The 23,102-nt window shown below is 40.4% G+C and overlaps 1 protein-coding gene across 1 annotated transcript in view; it reads left to right on the top strand.

Annotated features, from left to right (window-relative positions):
* Window positions 1-23,102, top strand: part of LOC136858772 (zinc finger-containing ubiquitin peptidase 1) — a 175,788-nt gene that overhangs the window by 127,575 nt on the left and 25,111 nt on the right. Inside the window, exon 10 of the mRNA XM_067138564.2 lies at window positions 17,553-17,612. Coding sequence (XP_066994665.2) covers window positions 17,553-17,597 — 45 coding nt within the window. The 3' untranslated portion in view covers window positions 17,598-17,612. The remainder of the gene's footprint in view (window positions 1-17,552; window positions 17,613-23,102) is intronic.

Genomic DNA, 23,102 nt, shown 5'->3' with positions numbered 1-23,102 from the left:
TTGCAGATGATATTGTCATTTGGGGAGAAGACAACAGGAAGGTTCAAGAACAGTTGAATGTGGTGAATTGGAAGATCGAAGAATGTGGATTGAAAATAAGTGTAGAAAAGAGTAAAACTCTTGTTATGACTAGAGGGGAGAAAGAAGGGAAAGGTCAGATAACACTTGCAGACAAGCCCCTGGAAGTAGTGGAAGCGTTTAAATACCTGGGGAGTGAATTCATGGAGAATGCTCGACTGGATGCTGAGATTAGTGAAAGAATTCAAGCTGGAAGTTGTTTCTATCATAGTGTAAGAAACATGTTATGGGACAAAGATGTGCCAACGGAAGCAAAGGATACTATGTACAATATGTATTATGTACCCATAACAACTTACGGAGCAGAAACTTGGACAATGACAAAGAAGGATGAGAGTCGAATAACAGGCAGCCGAAATGTAGTTCTTGAGAGTATGATACAGAAGAGTAGAAGAGACAAAATAAGGAATGAAAAAATCCGGGAAGAAATTGGAGTGGAAAAAATGAATGATAAAATAGAGAAGAGCTGACTAAGATGGTTTGGGCACATAAAGCGAATGAGCGACGAAAGAATGCCAAAAAAGGTGATGGAAATGCAAATCCAAGGAAGGAGAGGCCGTGGACGACCACAATTGAGATGGAAGGATACCATCCAACGGAGCATTATAGAAAGAAACCTGGACTGGGATACAGTGTTGGAGGAGGAGTGGTGGAAAGACCGAAGAAAGTGGAGAGGAACCATATTTGCCCCTACCCGGCTACAGCTGGATAAAGGGAAATGATGATGATCCACTGAAGATAACTCACACATATATCAAAACAGATGATTTACATATGTCATCTTAACAGATGGAATATATTGTGATGTGTCTAATGTTGAAGTTCTCGAAAGCATGTGCTAAGAGTGTAAGAAGCATTGGCCATTGGCCATCGCCTCAGATGGGCAGGACATGTGCGCCATATGAATGACACCAGACTACCACGCCAGATCCTCTATGGTGAACTTAGCTCCGGTTCAAGACCACGGGGTGCCCCCCTCAGACGTTTCAAAGACCAGCTGAAATAAACCTTAAAGATGGCAGAAATAAACCCACATACCTGGGAAATACTTGCCAGTACTTTGGCGGCAAAGTGTCTGTTCCTCAGTTTAACACTTCGAACAAGAACACCGCATATATGAAGATATTAAGCAACTGGAATGCAAACTTCACCAAACCCAGCCAATATCTCCCCCATCCCTCAGCTGAGAGATAAGTGGACGTATGTTCTACACAAGAATTGGCCTGTACAGTCACCAGAAGTTTAAACACAAACTGCTGTGAATTGAAGTGAGCTATTAGCCAGGAAATCTGTAAACTCTGAAATGAGTAACTGTAAAAGTGAGAACGTCAGTACGGAATGAAATTTATATTGTCTATTGATTGCATTTGTAGATTGATTCCATATCTTTTTCCATGCGATGAAAGTTGTGATTATTGCTATAAATATGTTCTGCAAAAGCAGTGTGTTTGTTATATTGCATTGCTTTAAACTGTTCTTGATAACACTGAGTAAATGTTTGGCCAGTCTGTCCTATGTAAAACATCTTACATCATCATCATCATCATCATCATCATCCATGAACTCCTTCCAGTGAGCTGGGTAGGATGTTTAAGAACGATGTGCCTCCATTTATTACAATCCTGATATGCTTCTTTTCTCTCTAGGGCATCCCATGTTTCTCCTCTCTTCTCTAGATATACTCTCGAGTTGTTAAGATAAAAAGGGAGAAAAATGAAACTGGTAAACCAATCAAAAAGGCTACAAATACCAAATGTACACCGAGACTTTCATCATGCGCACGCAACCAAGGCAGGTTTGGCAGTAAAACAATCGGTGCGATGAGCCAGCCAAAAGTATCCACCTTATGTCCACCATTTGGACCTATTAGTCGCAATTCACATGGCCAGGAAAATATTGTATGTGGTAATTCAGCACAGCAGACACCTTTCCATCCATATCTTCAGATGAAACGCTTTCCTTTCGTAGGGAAATCTCATGCCTCTGTGGTACATGAGTGAACATATGAAATCCCACTACGTTCCACCAACAGAACATATTACAGACCCTGCCCAGCCTGCGATTCCAGCATGTCCACAATGTATAATAGCCTCTCAAGCATAACATTGTGCATCGCTGATGGAAAACACATTCATAGTGAACTCATACGAAGCACTTTGCGTTATTGGTAACATGCAAGGGAAAATACAATTGAAATACACATACGCCGCTCCACTATAAATGTCATTTTGCGGACTCTGGTTTCATCAGAAGTTCCTTCTATACGAGAGCCCACTGGCTGCTGCCGTTCAGACGGTAAAAGGCCAGATGGAATAACACTTGTGCCATGGTAAAGGAGTAGATCTCTCCTGTGGAATTTTACCTGTGTTGACACATTTACGCAGTCCAATCTTCCCCTTTCTCCATTGAGTGCTGGAAGTGCAGCCACGAACAGGGGAAATGCTGAAAGAAAGAAATACAGCAATTTGTTGTACATATTCTTTTTTGTGCCAGTAGCCATTGAATCGAGTGGTATCTGGGGATGATGATGGCCTCAGTTTTATCAAAGAGGTTGGCCAATGAATGGTTCGGATTTCCGGTGATATGGAGAATTCTAACTTCCCATGGAGGGAATTAGATACTTTTCACCAATAGGGCATGTCAAAAACAGATCAGAAGTAAGGCTTTTCAGGCGTTTGCTCTATTAACCAGCGTTTCGTCTTAGGTCTGACACTAGACTCATCAGAGTGGGATGTGTCAGACCCTACCCAATGACGCTGGGTGTATGCAGGTGAACTTATCAGAAGCCCATTATAAGAGGGTAGGGTCTGACACATCCCACTCTGATGAGTCTAGTGTCAGACCTAAGACGAAGCGCTGGTTAATAGAGCAAACGCCTGAAAAGCCTTACATCTGATCTGTTTCCGGTGATACCCGATCGACTGCTTTTCTTATTCAGCGCATCAGCATAGCTCTAATTCATGGTAATATCACATCCATTCTCGGAACACTACCACTTGGTAAAGAGCTGGATGAAGTTTTTCTTCTTTAATAGATGACTTTGTATCTTATGGATATTCAGGATATATTAAATTACCTAGTTTAATAAATAACATTACTGATAAATATCCCATAAATATTTTAAAAAAATTGAAATATAATAACAAACAAATATACCACATTGAAATAACTGGCTGCCCAAAACAAGAAATTACAGATAAGAATGACACATAATTCCAAATGGAGAGATTGTACATTTAAAGGGATTTAAAGGCATGCCTGGCACTCAACACATTTCAGGAAGCCTTCCCATGAAAGGTCGAAGAAAACTACAAATTTTATTTGAAGATATCATCATCCTCCTCCTTTCAGGTATTAGTCCTATAGAAGAACTGTTACGGTCTATACAAAAGATTTGTATTTTCACGCCATCTCTTCCTGGGGCGTCCCGGAGATCTCTTCCTACCGGGGCAGTAGTTTATGACTGCTTTGGGAATCCTGCTTCTGTCCACCCTGTTTAGGTGTTCTAGCCAATTTCTCTGGTATTCATAGATGTATTCCAATACAGGTCTGCTTTTAAGGTAATTCAGCACATATGTATTTCTTTTGTGTTCCCACTTAGTGACTCCTGCTGTTTGTCGCATGTATTTCATTTCAGCTGTAGTTATTCTCCTCTCATCACATTTCCTCAAGGTCCACGCTTCACTTTCGTAGCAAAGTACAGGTCTTGCCTAGGTTTTGTAGATTCTTGTACGGGTGTGTTTTCGAATTAATGATGGTCTAAAAACTTTTGATCATTCCCAAACAACAAACACATTGTGCATAGAATTGAGAACTAACTAGAATTATCATGCATACTGTCATCACTCACTTTTACAAAAGATCACAATAGAAGATCTCCGATTTGTAAAGGTGAGTACATGGTATCGGCTGCATTGCACACTGCATAATTTACATACGTAGGATTCGCCTGGGTCATGGTATCACACAGCTTACGGTGGTATCCATGTACCGCCATCGAGTTAAGAAAGTGTTGCAGGTCTTGGTTAGTGTTTGTCCATGTCCTATTCATCACGGCCTCCGTTCTATAAAAGTTGATCCAGATTTTGTGTCTCTTTTCACTCTGTCCTGCATTAGTTTCTCGCAGGTGTCAGTCAGTGGTGGCCCTTTCTTCATCCGGAGGTCCTCGATGAAGGAGGTCTCCTCGAAAGTTTATATAAATGAAAATCGTATTAATAGACTGAAGTTTATCACTCCGATTACATTTATACCACATGCCTTTTCTCTTCCCTTTGTGCCAGAAAGCAGCATAGATTTATGCGAGGAATGCGACCTCCAAATTCCAACGAAATGGAGAAAAATCCATCCTTCTCGTAAGGTTCGAAACAAGTCAGGTATGAGACACAAATATGAATGAACATTCACAGAGCAAGGAGATTATGATTCCCTCATATATGGACTCTTGCTTAAAAAAAAAATAGTCATAAGATACAAGAGCGATCCTGTTGCTATTTAGCAGTACAAAGTAGTATGATACTCCAAGAGTATAAGATGTCACTGTTAGGTGGATGAATGCAAGTAAATAATGGAGTCAAATCCAGTAAAAGAAACCGGAATCACACAAGGTTGGTCCGCAGTTGTTAGCATCGTGCATTAAAAAGTGCCTGCGATTGTTCAAAGATGATTTTCCGTGGTTTCCCATTTTCACACCAGGCAAATGCTGGGGCTGTACCTTAATTAAGGCCACGGTTGCTTCCTTCCCAGTCCTAATCGTTTCCTGCCTCATCGTTGTCATAAAAAGTTTTAAAAAAGAGATACAGTAAAACCCCGTTAAGACTTTTCTGCAGGGGACGAGGAAAAAGAACGTGTTAAGCAAGAAAACGTATTACTGGATACATGAATAAAAACCATCCAACAGAGATATGGAAATACTAAATATGATTTTTTTCTGACACAACAGCATTTTACATTATGTATCTGCGGGTACATAGAAAACTATTATCTACCATTCCTAAAGATGAGAGGAGAATATTAAAAGATGTGGAAAAAAACACCAGACAACATTGCAGATCACACTCTTTCTAAAACAAATGTTTGTAGAAGCCTTTTATTTTGATGCAGTGGGTTATTAAACATTTTCTAGTCACACTCTTAGACAATGAAATGGAGGTTACACTCGAACATTTGCGACTGAGATTTTAGCCGCTATTTTGAAATTGACAGAACTTCAATTCTACCAACTCAAATGATAGAGTCGAAACTCGAAGGTGCGAGTTTCAACATTCGCGCTACCTCTGCACGCTTAAAGATGCGGGTGCCAGTCCATTTCAGATTGATTTTAATTTTGTCCTCATTAGTATGGAATTTCATTACTTTTTCCGAATCTACAGATAGGCTGTCACAAGACAAATATGCACCACTCTAGTCAGTTTCAGACGATTATGTTCTTAATCCAGATGTAGGGTATCAGGCGACAAATATTTGCTACCCTTCACTGTACCACTCAACACAAAATCAACTACTAATTTCTGAATGGAATGCGAAATACAAGCACTCGGCAATCTCGCTGCTAACCAACAAGCAAAACTGATCATTCCTGAGGCTAACGACTCGCTCCCCAAAGGTGCAACTTTTCCTATAAATAAATAATTTCGTGTGGCTATTTCTAGCCGAGTGCCGCCCTTGTAAGGCAGGCCCTCCGATGAGGGTGGGCGGCATCTGCCATGTGTAGGTAACTGCGTGTTATTGTGGTGGGGGATAGTGTTATGTGTGGTGTGTGAGTTGCAGGGATGTTGGGGACCGCACAAACACCCAGCCCCCGGGCCATTGGAATTAACCAATGAAGATTAAAATCCCCGCCCCAGCCGGGAATCAAACCCGGGACCCTCTGAACCGAAGACCAGTATGCTGACCATTCAGCCGACGAGTCGGACAACTTTTCCTATGAAGTTCAGGAATTCAAGACCTTTTCCCATTATTACACAACTGTAGCGGGGGCTCATTCTTACCAGAGTTGGAAATCGCGTTCCTTTCAAAAGGGATGACAAATATCATTTTCAGGGCTTCAAAAAATGTGATTGCATTATGCAATAATAGTGAAAATTCATCATGTGATAAGTGAGGTATTTTTATATAGATTTAATATGATGAGATTCGGGACTTGGAATTTACGATTTGCCAAGCGGAAAAGCGCGTTAATGAGGTTTCACTGTATTTGATGACTTTGCTTCCTAAAGTAGCGCATGTTAATGTGAAGTACAACAGAGTATTCTGAAGTACCAGTTGATGCTAACAGTGATCTCTGTGAAGACCATATTTACTTCATCAGTACTTGAACAGTCGCTCAGAAAGAAAGAACAAGCTTGTGGTATTAAGTTCCATGCACGAACAGTTTCCTCCGAAAACAATTGAATACATAGATATGTGGGTATCCACAGGGTTTTATTTACATGGGAGGTGAATTATGTTTTGTTATAAATAAAGTCTGATAAAAATATGAAATGTGAGAAACATAGAATACCATGTGCTTTTTCTTTTTGGGCGACTGTACGTCAGTATGGAGCATACCCTGGCTATTTGATATGGATAAATATTAGATCCATTAAATTATGGCTAATTTAATTAAAATTAGTTTAAAGAAAGAAGTTACTTATTCTCTGGAAGTTTCTTGTAACGACATTCCACTGTACATAGAAATAAATCTAAGAATCCATGAATATATACACATGCTGTATTTCTTGATATAAACTACTGTGGAAATGAGCATGGTTTAATAATTAAGGCCCGGTTTCACAGTTTGAGTTTAAGCCGAAGCTTTAGTAAGCCACGCACGCCGCTTAAGCAAGGCTTACTCTTTGGCTTAAACACTACGAGTTTCACAGTAGGGGGACCATGTGCAGCTTTACTAAGCTGAACATCTCGGAAGTTGGTAATGCTTGCGCATGCGCAATGATTCAGTTCTCATCTTTGTTTACATCCGTACTAGAGTATTCTAAGTTCCTTGACATCCGTAGCCTATGATTGATTGACTTGTAGGTTATACATCGTTTATCAGCCAAGATGATTTAGAAAAATGAACGGAAAATGTGATTCCAATAATAGTAACAAAAATAAAGTTTAAAAAAGGTCACTCGCCCGTCCTGCTGACACGTACTACCACTACAGTCTAAAATGGCCATAACTTCTGAACCATTCATGCAAATAATGTCCTGACAAGGTTATTGTAATCCTTATAAAATACTGGAGGAGGTCAAACAATTTATTTCGATGAGGAATTCGAGGATAATATCGAAATATTTATTTAATGTTAAGGAGTTATATTTTTTACCGCTGAGTATAGCAAAAAATCGCTTCTAGAGGGCAAACGGTTGGAAATAGGTATATACCATCGCAGACTTTTTTGTAGAGGTTTCTGTGCTCTACAATTCGTACACTTACACTTGGGGTCTATCGTTGATGATTCACGCAGCGTAAGCCAAGAAAGCAAGTGACCGACCGACATTTTTGTCTCTTTTACTGTATATCGGAACACGGAAACTGTATTATTTCACGAGCCTCGAAATATATTCACAAATATAAGTTATTTAATCTTAATGTTATTGGTTTTACGTCCCACTAACTATGAATTTGAGCACCTTCACCACAGGACTGAGACAGGATCGAAACTGCCAAGTTGGGCTATAAGAAGGCCAGCGCTCTACCATCTGAACTGAATCCTTAGCTTAAACCTCAGTTTCATACAGCTTAAGCCAGTCACAGATAAGCTCGGCTTACCACTTGCACTCCCCACTGTGAAACTCGTCCAGAGTTTAAGCTCCCGCTTAAGCCCGATCCAAGGCTTAAGCGTATACTGTGAAACCGGGCCTTAGACTTAAAATATTAATTGGCTGTTAAAATATTTTTAAAAATAAGTTCAGTGAACACTGCTTATTGTAATCGTGGATATTATCATTTTAACTGTCATGGTTTTATTTGTTTATGGTCTGTATTGACTTAAATCCATCCACCACTGAAATCTCTGTTAAATATGCAAGTTGCGCCTAGTCATTACCATTAAAATTTTCACTTTTAAGTCCAGGGTAGAATTATTCATTGGAAGAACTTTGTTTATTGTAATCAAAATATTGATTTATGTAATTACATTATTTTCTTATTCTGTACTACATTGAAACTAATATTTTTATGGCTTTCTACTGAAAGTACTGTACTGCACCCCATTGTATTGGAAGTAACAGTTCCCTTCTGTGAGGAAAGGATCATTCTCGCTTTCTCTTTTACACCATACAAACATGTAACTGTTCAATTCATGGAGTTGCAGTACAGTGATGTCTAGTGTAAAACATAAAAACTTAAATATTAAAGAGAAAATATATGTAGAAGACAGTGATGCTACCAAATGTCTCAACTTCACCAAAATGGTGTCTGACATTAAGAGTATTTGATACAACTCAGTAGTGTTCCAAAACCAGTATGAATACGAACGATTTACACTGCCTGATAAAAAATTTGAAGCACCGAGAAGGGGAAGAGGAAACAAAAGGAAACTTTGCATGTTGAGAGGGTGTGTGATGTTATTTCATTGGCAGAACGAGCCCACCTCTCTGGCCTGGATGAATGCACCGATTCGGTTGCGAAGGGTGTTATAAAGCCCTTGTATCCTCTCCTGATAAAAATTGGCCCACAGCTGTTGTAACTGGTCCTTGATATCCTAGATACTGGCACTGGAACAGAGTTGATATCCGAACTGGTCCCACACGTTCTATCGGGGACAGATCTGGCGATCTTGCTGGCCACAGGAGTACCTCAACATCACGCAGACAGTTGCATAGACACATGTGCCGTGTGTGGACGAGCATTGTCCTGTTGAAAAATGGCACCATGATACTCTCATGTGAGAGGTATAAATAATAATAATAATAATAATAATAATAATAATAATAATAATAATAATAATAATAATAATAATAATAATAATGGCGTGTGGCCTCCGAAGAGGCCTGGTGCAGATCTTTCGAACTGACGCCATATAGGCGACCTGCGCGTCTATGAGGATGGGGCCCCATCTATGATGAATTCTAATGATAAAGACATCGAGCCCCGAGCCATCGGAATTAACCAATGAATGTCAAAATCCTCGACTGCCGGGAATAGAACTCGGGACCGCATGAACCAAAGGCCAGCACACTAACTATTTAGCTACGGAGCCGGACACGAGAGGTAACGCACAAGGACACAGAATGTTCATGACATACCATTGTAAGTAAAATTCTTTCAAGAATAAAATTTACTATGTCCACGTATTCAATACAATTATTCTTAGTGCAGGAGAATGGAAAAACCATTCTCAGGACAGCCGACAGTTGGGGCCCAGCCGTGAGGTCCAGCCCTGTCTCGTCTCCCGAATGCAGAGGCGTAGAGCTACGGTAGAGCCATGGCCACCCCTCCTCTGCTCGGTTGGCCGGTCAGAGAGCAGGGCTATTGGACCACGGACCAGCCGTGGCTGCTTATAGGCCGAGACCCACTCTGCATCTACCGACCCTCTTTTTTTTTTTTTTTTAATTTTACTAATTATTATCTTCAATACGGAACAAAATGAGATTAGTTACTTGTAACGTACCGTTGTGCCGTCAGAGTTCCCTTGATCACTACGATGCCAGGAGTAACACCGCTGTGCATCTTCAAAACATCGGAAGAATGGGACTTCTCCGCGGTAGTGCAAAATCAAGAGGCATCGCTAAACACAATGTAATGCCATTAATCAGCAATCCATGTTTGCCGGTCACAACACCACTCTCCAAATGCAGCCATTTGTGTTGTAGTTTTAACGTCAGCCTACGCACGGGATGGTAATTCCCTAATCCGGCAGCTGCTAGTCTCCGACTAATGGTGCGGGGTGGCACAGAATGTTGTTGGGAGTCCATCACTTGTTCTCGGATGACAGGCACAGTTGTGAAGAGGTTACAATGTGCTTGGTGCACAATTCGGCGATCCTCCCTCCTGGTGGTCAGACGTGGTCGACTGGAAGCTTGATGACGAATATGCGTGCCCTCGCATTCCCATGCAGTCCAACATCGGGTCACTGTCGCACTGAAATACCCCACAAATCTGGATATTGCATGATTCGACCAGCCAGCGAAATAGAGACCCACAATGAGGCCCCTTTCAAACTCTCTTGGGTGCTGATAACGCTGTCACACACGAGTATGTAGCATCTCCGTGTCTTCCACAGTGATCACTCAACATCTGACGCTGTTCGCGCCTCTAATATACCCCCTGCGCCCCCCCCCCCTGTTTTTTTTAAAGAATGAAACCATACTTTCCAGTGTCGACTTAGTTAAATGTAACAAAAATTTTCTAGTCTGTCAAACACACCAGTTTCAATATAAATTATAACACTGTAAACGTACCTGTAAAAAATACTATTACACAAATTACAAGAACATTCTCAGGGTCTATCAAACACTTAAAACATGTGCATGTATGTACAGTATTGTTTACTTTGTCAGTGATAGAGAGTTTAGTGAAAATATGAACAAATAATGACAAATAACAAATTTACAAGTACAATGTAACTGCAGTTTTGCATGACTTTGATTCAGCATAAACTCACATTTAACAGAAGAAATTTCCAGTCCCGAAAATTATTCTATAAGAGCAATGCAATTTTATATTCAATTTAACGTACTTCACAATAGGGTGAACCTGCATTTAGCGTTAAGGAAATAGTTAAAATTATCAAATATTTATTTTTATTTGTTTTGGTTATGGGACATTAAGAACCTATGAAAAAGACGCCATAACTTTGCTAAGGATGATTCAAGGCAGAAGAGAAATTTAGAGCACAGGCACTTAGGGCTAAAATGAGATGTCGGACTCTCATACACAGCCAACTGCAGCCGCTGTAGTAGAAAATACCCCCGTTTTAATGGCAGTGTTATTATAACCTTTGAAAATTCCTATATTAATCTGTGTAGAATCTTTCGATTACAATGAGAACCCTTTTACTGATTCATCCGTTATTATGGGCAAATTCAGGCGTGTTAGTTTTTAATCCGTTATCAGTATTCATACACTCAATTCCAGCGTTTATACTGCATGCGATCGATCAACTTCCCTATCGATTTATTGCTACGTGCGAGCGAGTCGATCCTGAACGAGCCTGACGTCTCCTCACAACTCCGATTGGTCTGTAAACAAACATCGGGATAACATGTTTTCGCAATAAGTGCAATGACAGCAATTCTTAACTACTTAGAAATAAAGGCTGACGTAAACGTTTGCTTAATTTTAACACGATGTACTGAAATAAAATACGAATGAGGTACTTCTCCTTCTCAAGATACAGTGGTATGCATAACTAATTTCAGAGGTTAGGTTATGTACTTTCGCGTCTTGCTAAATTTCAGAAGGCTGTTCCCATGTAAATTTATAGTTACAGGGAGCTTGCAATATGTTTTCATAATACGTGCACAGTAAACCTAGGTTATGATGCCATTTGAAGTAAGAAAATGCTTGCCACAAGCCTCTATTACAATTTTTAAGAATGAAACTGAATGTGTGTGTTCAGACTATTGAATTAGGAAATACGTGCTAATGAGTAAGCCGCTGCTTTGAAACATCCACTAAATGTTTAAACAAACCAATATCTTTCCCAACTTTTATGGAAAATCATGTATTTCATTATAAGAACAACCTTATACCAAAGTGGTTTTGCATTCACCGACAAAAATATGTCAAAATGAAGCACCAACCGTAACTACAGTACAGTGTGTAGGGTAGATATCTCCTTGTTTTATTACTGTCACTGGCTACAATTTAAGTTAATACAGGCAAAGATCTCTGAAAAAAATGTGCTCTCTACTCCATTTAAGCTTTAAAAAATTAAGTCCCTGTAAAAACATTAAATAGGGGTTCTACTTTATTAACATAATGGAAAAACTTCTGAACTTATCTAGACTGTCTATTCTTCATTTTCTTCTTTTATTCATCTGTCCTCTAAATATTAGTTCTTAATTAGCATTGACCTCTAAGATCTTTTGCTACCATGTTTTTCCTTCATTCCCACCTAGATATACATGCTCCCTTCACAAAGCTGCAGGTTGCTCTTATTGGGTCGTCTTGGATTTTTTCTCTCTCTACACCTGGTAGTCCTAGAGTGGAGAGTCTGATTCTACCCAGTGCCTCACATTTGAAAAGTATGTGTTCAGCTGATTACTCTGCTTCATTGCATTTCCTACATTTATTGTCTCTTATTGGTCCAATTCTATTTAGGTGTTTTTTTCAGATGCCAGTGTCCTGTCAACAATCCTACTGCCCATCTTATATTTTGCCTGCTGAGTTTCAACAGTTCTTTAGTATGCTTCTTGTTTGATCCTTTTATCAGTTCCTTTGCAAGCCTGCATCCTGGAGTATTTTTCCAGTTCTCCATTTGTTTCTTTTGTACCCATTTTCCTATGTAGCGTCGGGCTTGTCCATAGAAAATCCCGCATACAGGTTCTGGGCCTACAAAATATGTTTCTGCCCCTTTCCTGGCCAGTTTATCTGCCTTTTCGTTTCCTTCTATACCTGCATGCTCTGGTACCCATATTATTTTGACAGTGTTGTACTTTGAGAGCTTCAGGAGAAGTGAATGGCACAATACCAGACAATTCTGGTTATTATGTGGACTGCTTCTAGTGCCTTAATGGCCACTTGGCTGTCCATAAAAATGACTGTGGTGTGTTTGCCCAGGCTCATCTGGATTGATCTCTCAGGTCTTCCCCCGTTGATCTCTCCTCCTGTGCCCTCCACAGTCTTTGAGCCATCAGTCCCCTACACTATATCTTCTTTTTCAGTATTCCGTTTGTTGATATCCCAGTTTTCTTTTTTCGTTATCTGGGTCTATAACAGTTTTTCAAAGTTGTACTTTGTATCATATGGTCATAAGGCATGTGTAGAACTTCCTCTGTTATTACTCTGTTAATTTTACAGTGTCCAAGATTGGGTCTTTGTGCATTCCAGCATTCTGATTGTGCCAATCTAAATGAACTCATTCTAGCCTGTCCTTTTATGAAATTGCATAGTGATGGGAGGTCTAGTAAAGTATTCAAGGCTTCTGTCAGCGTAGTTCTCATAGTCCCAGTTATGGCTATTCTCTGTAGGCTATCCAATCTACTGCTGACTTTTCCTTGACTTACTTTCTGCCACCAGATGATTGCAGCATAGGCCATCAACAGTCTAATGATCATTACCACATTACCATTGATGGTCTTAGACCCCATGTCTTCCCAATGGCTCTTTACATGCATACAGCAAGTTCTTGGCCCAGGTTATGTTCGTTTCTATATGTGAATTCCAGGTTAGATTTTTATCTACACTACACCTAGGTGCAGTACCTATCTTGTCCAAATAGCTTCAGTGATCTCTTTCCCTCTAATTTTCTCCTTCTTGTAAAAGCGACCAGAGTTATCTTGTTCGAGTTGACTGATAGTTCTTCCCGACACAAGGTTAAGTGATCTTTGCATGAGGTCCTGGATAACACTCATCACCTTACCTTGTACCACAATCACTAGGTCATCTGCGTATCCTTGTGTATAAGAACCCTGTTCATTGAGCGTAGCTATGATTTTGTTCACCACAAGGTTCCACAGCAGAGGCAAAAGAACTCCTCCCTGAGCACAGTCTCGGGTGGCCCTAACCGTCAGCATTTCTTCAAACAGGGTTGCCTTTATCTTACTTCCATCTAACATGGATTTAATCCATTTGACAATGGTTTTACTCACCTTGCTCTTTTCCAATGCTTTGATCATAGTCATAGGTTGTATTGCTGAAGGCTCCTTCTATATCTAGAAATGCCGCCAGTGCAATTTCTTTTTATTCTAGGTTTTCCTCTAGTTTACAAACCAACTGGTGCAGTGCTACTTCAGTGGATCTGCCAGGTCTATATGCAAACTGATTTTCATATAACGTTGAGTTCAATTGCACCGTTCTTCTGATATATTTATCCAGAATTTTCTCCATTGCTTTCAGCATGAAGGAGGTTAAACATAATGGTCTATATGCTTTGGTTTGGGCATAATTTGCCCTTCCAGGCTTAGGTGCGAATACTGCTTTAGCTTCAGACCATGATTTTGGCACGAACCCTAAAGCTAGATTAGCTCTGAAAAGGTCCGTCAGGGCATTGACGAGTATCTCCCGTCCTTCCTGTAGGATAATCGGAAGTATCTCATCTGGCCCCAGAGCCTTTATAGGATGAAACATGTTGATTGCCCATTTTACATGGTTATGTTTTATTATTCTGTTGGCACAGTTCCAGTCTGCTCTTCGATCTCCAGTCTCTGGTCCAACCATTTCTTCTTCTGTCATCTCCTCAGCCTCAGGAAAGTGACACACCATTAGTATCTCCAGCGTGTCCCGACCCGCCTGAGTAAATGACCCATCTGGTTTCTCCAGTGTCCCCACTTGATTTATATGGGTTGCTTTCAGAGCCTTCTGGAGCCTTGCTGTTTCAGTGTGTGATTCCACTTTTTCACAGAACAGTCTCCAAGATTTTCTTTTTGTTTTCCGTATATCTAGGTACACTCGGTGAGTTTCCCTTGATATACGTCCCGCATACCATTTCTAGATTGTTCTATATAATCCTAACCTCTTTTTTCATTTTGGCTAGTTTGTTGTTCCACCACCTTACTTTTTTGGCGTTTTTCTTTTCTTTGAGAGGACAGTTGCCATGGAATGAGTCTATAATGGCCTCTTCTAATAGTTCCTCTGCCTCATCCAATTCTTTTTGTCCTCTCACATTAGTTGGAATTTTTTGTACAGCCTTCTCTAAATATTCTCTGTATCTATCCGTATTAGTTCTTTTTGGGTCTCTGTACATCTTAATCCCACATAGTCTTGCATCTATTGCAAACTGGATGTGTTGGTGGTTTGCCAATGATGGTTCCTCCAGCACCTTCCAGTCTTTAATAAAATTTGCAGTATGTGTAGTGCTTAGTGTAATGTCTTTTACCTCCCTACGATTTTTATTTATAAATGTAGGCTTGTTTTCTAAGTTTAGTATCGTCAACTCAGTTCCAATAATAAACTCTAGTAAAGACTCACCTCTTGCATTGCAGTTCGTCCTGCCCCATGCCGTGTGGCATCTGCTCCAAGGACTAGGTTTTTGCCTTTCCTCTTTGCATTGCAAATTAGGTTCTCAACTTCTTCTGATGGGGGGAGATTAGTTGAGTCGTATGGGAGGTATGCAGAGCCTATGGTTATTTTTCTGAGTCCCTCCCAATTTCCCAGTTTAATCTTGGCCACGGTTAAGTCCCGTGAACAGTGTTCCTGCAACACAAGACATTTTAGTTTCCTGTTCACAAGAAGACATGTTCTGGGTATTTCCGATGTTGTATCATACATCAGCTTACCTCCAGATTCCGCCAGTCCTGCTACTCTGCCCTTGACTACCCAAGGCTCTTGAATAAGGGTCACGTCAATAGTTTCGGACTTGAACTTCTTGGCAAAATTGGCCACAGCTGCTTTTTTATGCTGAAGATTGGCCTGAAGGACCTTTAGCACAGTCTTTATCAATATTGGGTTTGGTTTTTGACTTGGTGACCTGAAACTTGATCTGCCCAAGTCTGAGCTTAGCCTTAAGGCTTCTCTTTTTGAGCTCTTCAAAGTCTTTTTCATGAAGAGCTAAAACGACTGTCCTTCCTATTTTGTCGATTGAAGTGACGTTCAGCACTCTCCACTCTTGCATTAGAAATTTGGTATTGTGCTGATTGATTCTGACAAGAACATCCTCCACTTTCGTCTTGTCAAAAGAAGATGGAAACTTGGTATTGACCTTGGTCATGTTCAGTGCCTTTTTTGCATCCACCACCTCTAGGGTCTCCCCTTTCCATGGGTTACAATTTGATACTGTCTGTTCCAGCCAACTTTTCGTTTATGGATTTGCACAGATCAGTACCATAGCTCCACTTTCCAGCCTTGGTGACTCAAGGAAGCCTGGCAGACATCCGTCTAACAGTGGCTTCATTTGTGCTATCAGAGTAGATGACAATTCAGTCACATCTTCCTCCTTGAGCTTTCCATCTGGAAAGGTCTTAGGTATTATTGCGACCTTAACTGAGGATAGTCTTTCAGAAAAGGACATGACTTTTTCTTCCTTCTGTTTCTTGGTGGGTGGTTTTGTAGCCAAACTTGATGGCATGCTTTCCTCTGACCTTGGTCTTTTGGGCGTAGTCATTGGCATAGCGTCTCGCCGATCCCTGTTCCTTGGCTTCTTCTCCACCCAAGTCCCAGCTACTATCTTGGCTTCTTTCCTCGCCTTCTTCTTTTCCTTGTAGTAGGCACCTGTGCGAGGTGGTCTATCTACATGCATCCTATTTAGTTTCGGTGGCGATATCTTCTGGTCTTTCTCAGTGAAATCTCCTGTTTCCTTTTGTCCAGAAGTCTGCTTTCCTGTTGCTTCTTCTTTGACTGCCGATGCTAAGTCAATTGTCAATACTTGTTCATATATTCACTAAACTCTCTATCCCGTGCGGTTAGGGGCACGCAGCTGTGAGCTTGCATCCGGGAGATAATGGGTTCGAATCCCACTGTCGGCAGCCCTGAAGATGGTTTTCCGTGGTTTCCCATTTTCACACCAGGCAAATGCTGGGGCTGTACTTTAATTAAGGCCACGGCCACTTCCTTCACACTCCTAGGCCTTTCCTATCGCATCGTCGCCATAAGACCTGTATGTGTCGGTGCGACGTCAAGCCACTAGCGAAAAAACCCTCTATCATTAACAAGTTTATGCAACATAAACAATACTGTACATGTACATGTTTTTAAGTGATTTGATTGAATCTGAGGATGTTCTTGTAGAATGGAACATGTCATTCTTTGTGTAATAGTGTGTATTTTTTACAGGTATGTTTATAGTGTTATCATTTGTATTGAAATTGATGTGTGTTTGACAGACTGGAAATTTTTATGTAACATCTTATATATGCTCCCAGACCTGGTAACAACTCTAAACACGATCAACACTAATGCACTCTGATGGCCGTTTACCTGTCACAGAGAATTGCAACTCTTAATCATGTTCATACACGCCGATGGTGTGTATGTGTACGAAGTTAACATTGACATCCGACCATTTCATTTGGGTGCTCCAAGTTTTTTTTGTCAAGCAGTGTTTTAATGGATTCTTAATGGAAAATCAGAAGCAGACAACAATTGAAGACCTTTTTAATGATTGAGAGTACAAAGTTAACTTAACTTTCAACCTAACACAGTATTTATATGCATGGTTCAGTGCTTCATTGCCATTTATAGCGAATAACTTTCAATATGGTGTTTTCGGTCATTGTTATCAGCTGGTTAATATTATCAGATTATCTGCATCTAAAAGTGATCATAATAAGTGGCATGCACTTTATTTTATGATTTTGACTTTTCAGCATATTATCCAACCAAAAGCCAGTGGAAATATTTTAACCTCTTGCATGAACTAATATTTTGTTCCCCTTTTTTCTTTCTTCCAGCAAAGTAAAGTGTTGCGATCAGTTAGAGTTCCTCAGGATCGATGATAAACGATACTCTAGGTAAGGCTGGTACTGTTTTTCTGTAATATTTCAGATTATTTATTTAGTTCTACCCTTGTCCTCAGATGAGATCCCAGTTAGAAATGAAGGATAAAATCCACTCTGTTGCAAGCACTCTGATGTGTGCACCACTGGGAATCCATTCACTTCAGTTTGTTTTGCTTTATAATGACCAATTGGGCCTCTTAACTACCAATTGCTCGATAGAGGACCTGAAGTAAGATACCCATAAATTTGTACAAATTGAATAACTGGTGTTAATTCATTATTATAGTGTTACTTGAGAGAAAAAATGTTTACCTATCAATATAGAGCACTCATTGGATTGAGATGCATTGGTACTGAAGAATGGCAGGTTATCAGGGTTCAAGCTGTGTGATTTTTATAAAAATGTGGGTAATTGAAGAATACTTATTATGGAACAAATTGTGTACTTCCAATGACTGCCACAGTATGATATCCACTTAAAGCTTGTCACTGGCTTTATGAAATGTTTGTTAATACGTGCTGCTAGAATTAGTCATTTTCAACATTTCTTATAATAAGCTGGTACTGATTTACTCTTCCAGTGATGCAACAGCAACTTGCCCTCAGAGTTATTTGTTAATATCTGACTTGGTTATCATGTACTGTAAACATGTAATTACCATGGCACAGCTCAGAATGTCGGTCCATAAAATAATATTGTAATATAACTGTATTCATCCATTGTTCTAGTTGGTAAGTTTTATATTGTTAAATCATGTTAAATTTGTTGATAAAGTTTTTGCAGTAAAGAAGAGGGAAATATTATATGGAGTTAATTAGGATGTAACAACTGTTAACTAAATCTTTGAACTCTGCAATTTATTTATTTTTTCTATGAGTTTCAGAATTCTGTTTTAAAGCAAAGAAATAAATGCAAGTAGGCAAATATTAGTGGCTTTAATGCTCAAAATCCTAGATGGTAAGAGGACACTATGTGACTTAACACTGGTAAAGTTTGTGGAGATTGAAAGGGGTGCTGTACTTCTTAATCATAAAAATCAAATCCTTTCTTTTTTTTCAAGGGAACTGTGCTTTGTACAGCTTAACACATTAAACGTATTGCCTAAGTAACACTCGGATTTGAATTTCTTAATGAATAAATCATCATATCCTATAACTACTTTGAGTCTCTTCTGATAAACATGAATGACAGTATTATCATATAGACTTTCACGGCCCGTGTAACTATTCATGAAGTATATTTTGGGCTTATGCCATGTAATTAATTATAAACACACTCTACGCACTTCAAAAGGAACCTTGCCTTTCTTCATCAGGAGACAACAGAGAAATTAAATGACACATTAGAGGTTGCTAGGAGAAAGCAACAAGGAACTTAAAATGGTGCCCTAAGATGTAAAAGGGGCACCATTTTAGCCCCATGCTAGAGACAACGAATGGCAATAGTAATGATATAGATGTTGATTCCCATAGGGAATCTGAAATATTTGTCCCGAATGAGTAAGTTTATAATACCAATTACCTATGGGAATCAATATCTATATCATCTGATGGCCAAGCAGGCATAAATTATTGGTAAAGAGACAAAGTCTCTCATAGTGCATTGGCACTGCCAGTGGCTCCAAGTAGCCTACACAGTGGCCTCCACGGTATGCACTAGCCAGCGTCTTGGTAGGCGTGCTAGGTACCAACTCATGAGCCCAACCTAGCAACGAGGGCGAAACACTGGCAACCAGGAATGAGATAGCTGGAAAATTTATAATGTCCCAATAACGGACCATTTATATTGGCAATAGTAAAGCACCATTCTCTAATGGTTCTGATAATAGGTAGCCATGATTCACTGAGATTGTAGCCTGTATCGTAGTTGAAATTATCTGGGTGTTCACGTATTTCAACCGCCTCCGTGATAATTCTTGGGCGATATTGCTTTATATGGGCAAGAACATCCACTTCTTGGAACAAGACATCATGACCAAGTGTTAAGGTATGATCAGCAACAGTTGATTTATCAGGTTGGTTGAGTGTGATACATCTGGTATGTTCTTTGATGTGAGTACATATCGTTCTCGAAGTCTACCCAATATAAACCTTGCCACAAGTGCAGGAAACTCTGTAGATACCAGGTTGTTGCAATTTAGGCAAACTGTCCTTAGTTGGTCGTAGGAGTTGCCTAATCTTAATGATGTTCCAAAAACAGTTTGTACATGGTACCCACGTAAGATTTTAGCAATACGATCCGTCGTGTATTCAGAAAAGTAAGGATACCATGTTTCTGGGATTTGTGAAGTGTCAGTTCTACGAGAACCACTTTTGAGAGCAACGGTTACAGCAGAGCTTTGATCTCAACGGTTCTGAAATCGACACATAATCGGACGTCAGTTAAGGAAAAAAGATGTAAAAGGAACTGCTTACCTACCTTACATACATAACACGACGGATCATATTGCTAAAATCTTATGTGGGTACCATGTACGAACTGTTTTTGGAACATCAATTAAGATTAGGCAACTCCTGCGACCAACTAAGGATAGTTTGCCTAAATTGCAACAACCTGGTATCTACAAAGTTCCCTGTACTTGTGGCAAGGTTTATATTGGGCAGACTTCGAGAACGGTATGTACTCACATCAAAGAACATACCAGATGTATCAGACTCAACCAACCTGATAAATCAACTGTTGCTGATCATGCCTTAATACCTGGTCATGATGTCTTGTTCCAAGAAGTGGATGTTCTTGCCCGTATAAAGCAATATTCCCCAAGAATTATCAGGGAGGCAGTTGAAATATGTAAACATCCAGATAATTTCAACCGCGATACAGGCTACAACCTCAGTGAATCATGGCTACCTATTATCAGAACCGTTGGGGAATGATGCTTTACTGTTGCCATTCGTTGTCTTTAGCGTGGGGCTAAAATGGCGTCCCTTTTACATCTTAGGGCACCATTTTAAGTTCCTTGTTGCTTTCTCCTAGCAACCTCTAATGCGTCGTTTAATTTTTCTGTTGTCTCCTGATGAAGAAAGGCAAGGTTCCTTTTGAAATGCGTAGTGTGTTTATAATTAATTACACGGCATAAGCCCAAAATATACTTCATGAAAATGAATGACAGTGTTACAGTTCTTTATAGTGCTGCTAGACAGAACCACTGACTATTGCTGGATAGAATACGAAAGCTTATTTTGAAAATTGCAAGCACGCGCATGTGTTCCATGCTGTGTTTTCCCCCTCATTCCTACAGTAGCGTGACGGTGTCTAAATTTTCTTAGCGAAAGCACGCTAGAAACCTTCATAAACTCAGTCAGGATCCAAATTGGATGACAGTCATTGAAAGAAAATGGAGAACAATCGAGGAAAGAAATGTGATGGTACTGCCAAAGTAGCAAGAGCTTCTCTGTTCACTCAAATGTTTTTACCTTCATAACAAGAAGAAAAGAGTTTCTTAATTGCATTGCAGAAAACTGATTATCTTTACACATCACTTTTTTAGCCTGTGAATAAAAATGTAACAATGTTAGAGGTGGATTTGAAATAAATTGAAAGGCTGAAAGACCTGATAAATGTATTGGCCCCTTTCCATACTTTTTAAGTCGGAAATAACAAAAGACAAATCAGTCTGGTGGGTGTTGAGAGTTAAGCTCCCAGAAGGAGTGGCTGAAAGTGAATGAAACTGCAAGTCCATGTGCATTTATCGAACTGATTACGATATGGGATGAAAGAGACAAGGCCGTTGGCAGTTACAGGTGGAATGTTTGCTCCAGATCAGTAGGGTGTCTCGCAAACCCCCCCACCCCTACGGCCCTTACGCGGTTTGGATTGATGTCAAACTGCCTTTGGATCTTCTCCTGAGGCAAGTTCGTCCACAGTTGTTGCAGCTGTCCCTCCAGATCCCGAAGGTTGGTATTGGGACGGAGTCTCCTTCCAATGTCATCCCACATGTGTTCAGTGATGGAGAGGTCCAAGGATCTTGCTGGCCGTGCTCTAGGCAGTCCATGGATACACGTGCTGTGTGTGGACGTGCATTATCTTGTTGGAACACTGTCCCAGGGTGCTGTGCCATGAAGGGTAGGACGTGCGGACGCAGAATGTCTATCACTGTGCCATCAAACTCTGCTGAACAGTAGCGGCGATTAAGGGGGCCGAGGGGGAGCAGCTCCCCCCCCCCCCACACACACATACACTTTGCGGAGAAAACCTTATATTTTTATTCCATTTTAGCCAGCTGAAACTAGAAATTACATTAATTATAAACAAATAAGCAATTTTTACAAGCCTTCTTGTCTTATCAGGTAATTCTTTCATTTATTTTATTTTATTATTAACAAAATTATTAGCATAAATATGCACAAAATATCATTCATTGCAGCTAACCGATGTGCATAGCACCACAGCAAATAGCAGATACTCGCGCAGCAGTGTATAAATGTGCTATGAGGAAAGGTAGCAGGGGTATATTTTTTGCCAAGATAATGGACACTGAGGTAGGATTCAGCCGCTTGCCGCACACATTTGTCAGTCTTTTATTTGCTAGTGGTTTTACGTCGCACCGACACAGATAGGTCTTATGGCGACAATGGAATAGGAAAGGCCTTGGAGTTGGAAGGAAGCGGTCGTAGCCTTAATTAGGGTACAGCCCCAGCATTTGCCTGGTGTGAAAATGGCAAATCACGGAAAACCATCTTCCGGGCTGCCGACAGTGGGATTCCAACCCACTATCTCCCAGATGCAAGCTCACAGCCACGCACCCCTAACCGCATGGCCAACTCGCCTGGTATTTTTCAGTCTGGCAGTCTCTTTAGTGTCTGTTGGTTTCTTAGTGTGTAGTCAAATACTCAATTAATAATTATGCCATAAGTCTATTTAATTGTTAATTGTAATACATGTGCAATATTGTTCCTTTGGTGAAAGTTTCATTGTACTGTATTTTATCAAAATCTCAAGAAACTATTATTACCGCACTTAAGTTGGTAAACTGTCAACCTTTACCTCTCTGTCAAAATTTGCTCAGAGAGCATCAAAAAACTTAAGATTTTGTAGCTTCTCTTTTTTAAGTTTTGATGTATGTACCTCCCCCACCGCGCAAACCTGGGTACTTTTTGTTGTCTGTAAAATTTTTGTTCCCCCCCCCCACTTCTAATTCCCAGTCGCTGCTACCGCTGCTGAAGCCCTATTAGAAGTGACGTGAACACATATCCTATGGCACCCTGTATGTCTTTCCACAATATGGGCAGCATCTGTCCTCTGCCCTCGCCGCCTCCAAACTAGCACACAATGGTCATCGGAGGTTATGGAGAAGCGGAAGTCATCGCTGAACATAATGCAACACCAGTCGTTCTGTCCATGCCCCCCGGGCAAGGCATAACTCCAAATGCGGGCATTGGTGTTCTGATGTCACTGGCAACTGACGCATGGGGTGGCAGGTGCGAATCATACAGACATTGTGCGGGAACTCGCAGGATGTTGTAGAGTCTCCAGTACATGTTTGCGGATAGTGAGTGCCA

The sequence above is a fragment of the Anabrus simplex genome, chromosome 1 (genome assembly GCF_040414725.1).
Source record: "Anabrus simplex isolate iqAnaSimp1 chromosome 1, ASM4041472v1, whole genome shotgun sequence".
NCBI classification, from domain to species: domain Eukaryota; kingdom Metazoa; phylum Arthropoda; class Insecta; order Orthoptera; family Tettigoniidae; genus Anabrus; species Anabrus simplex.
Note: the sequence above shows the minus strand (reverse complement) of the source record. Positions and strands in the feature narration are given on the sequence as shown.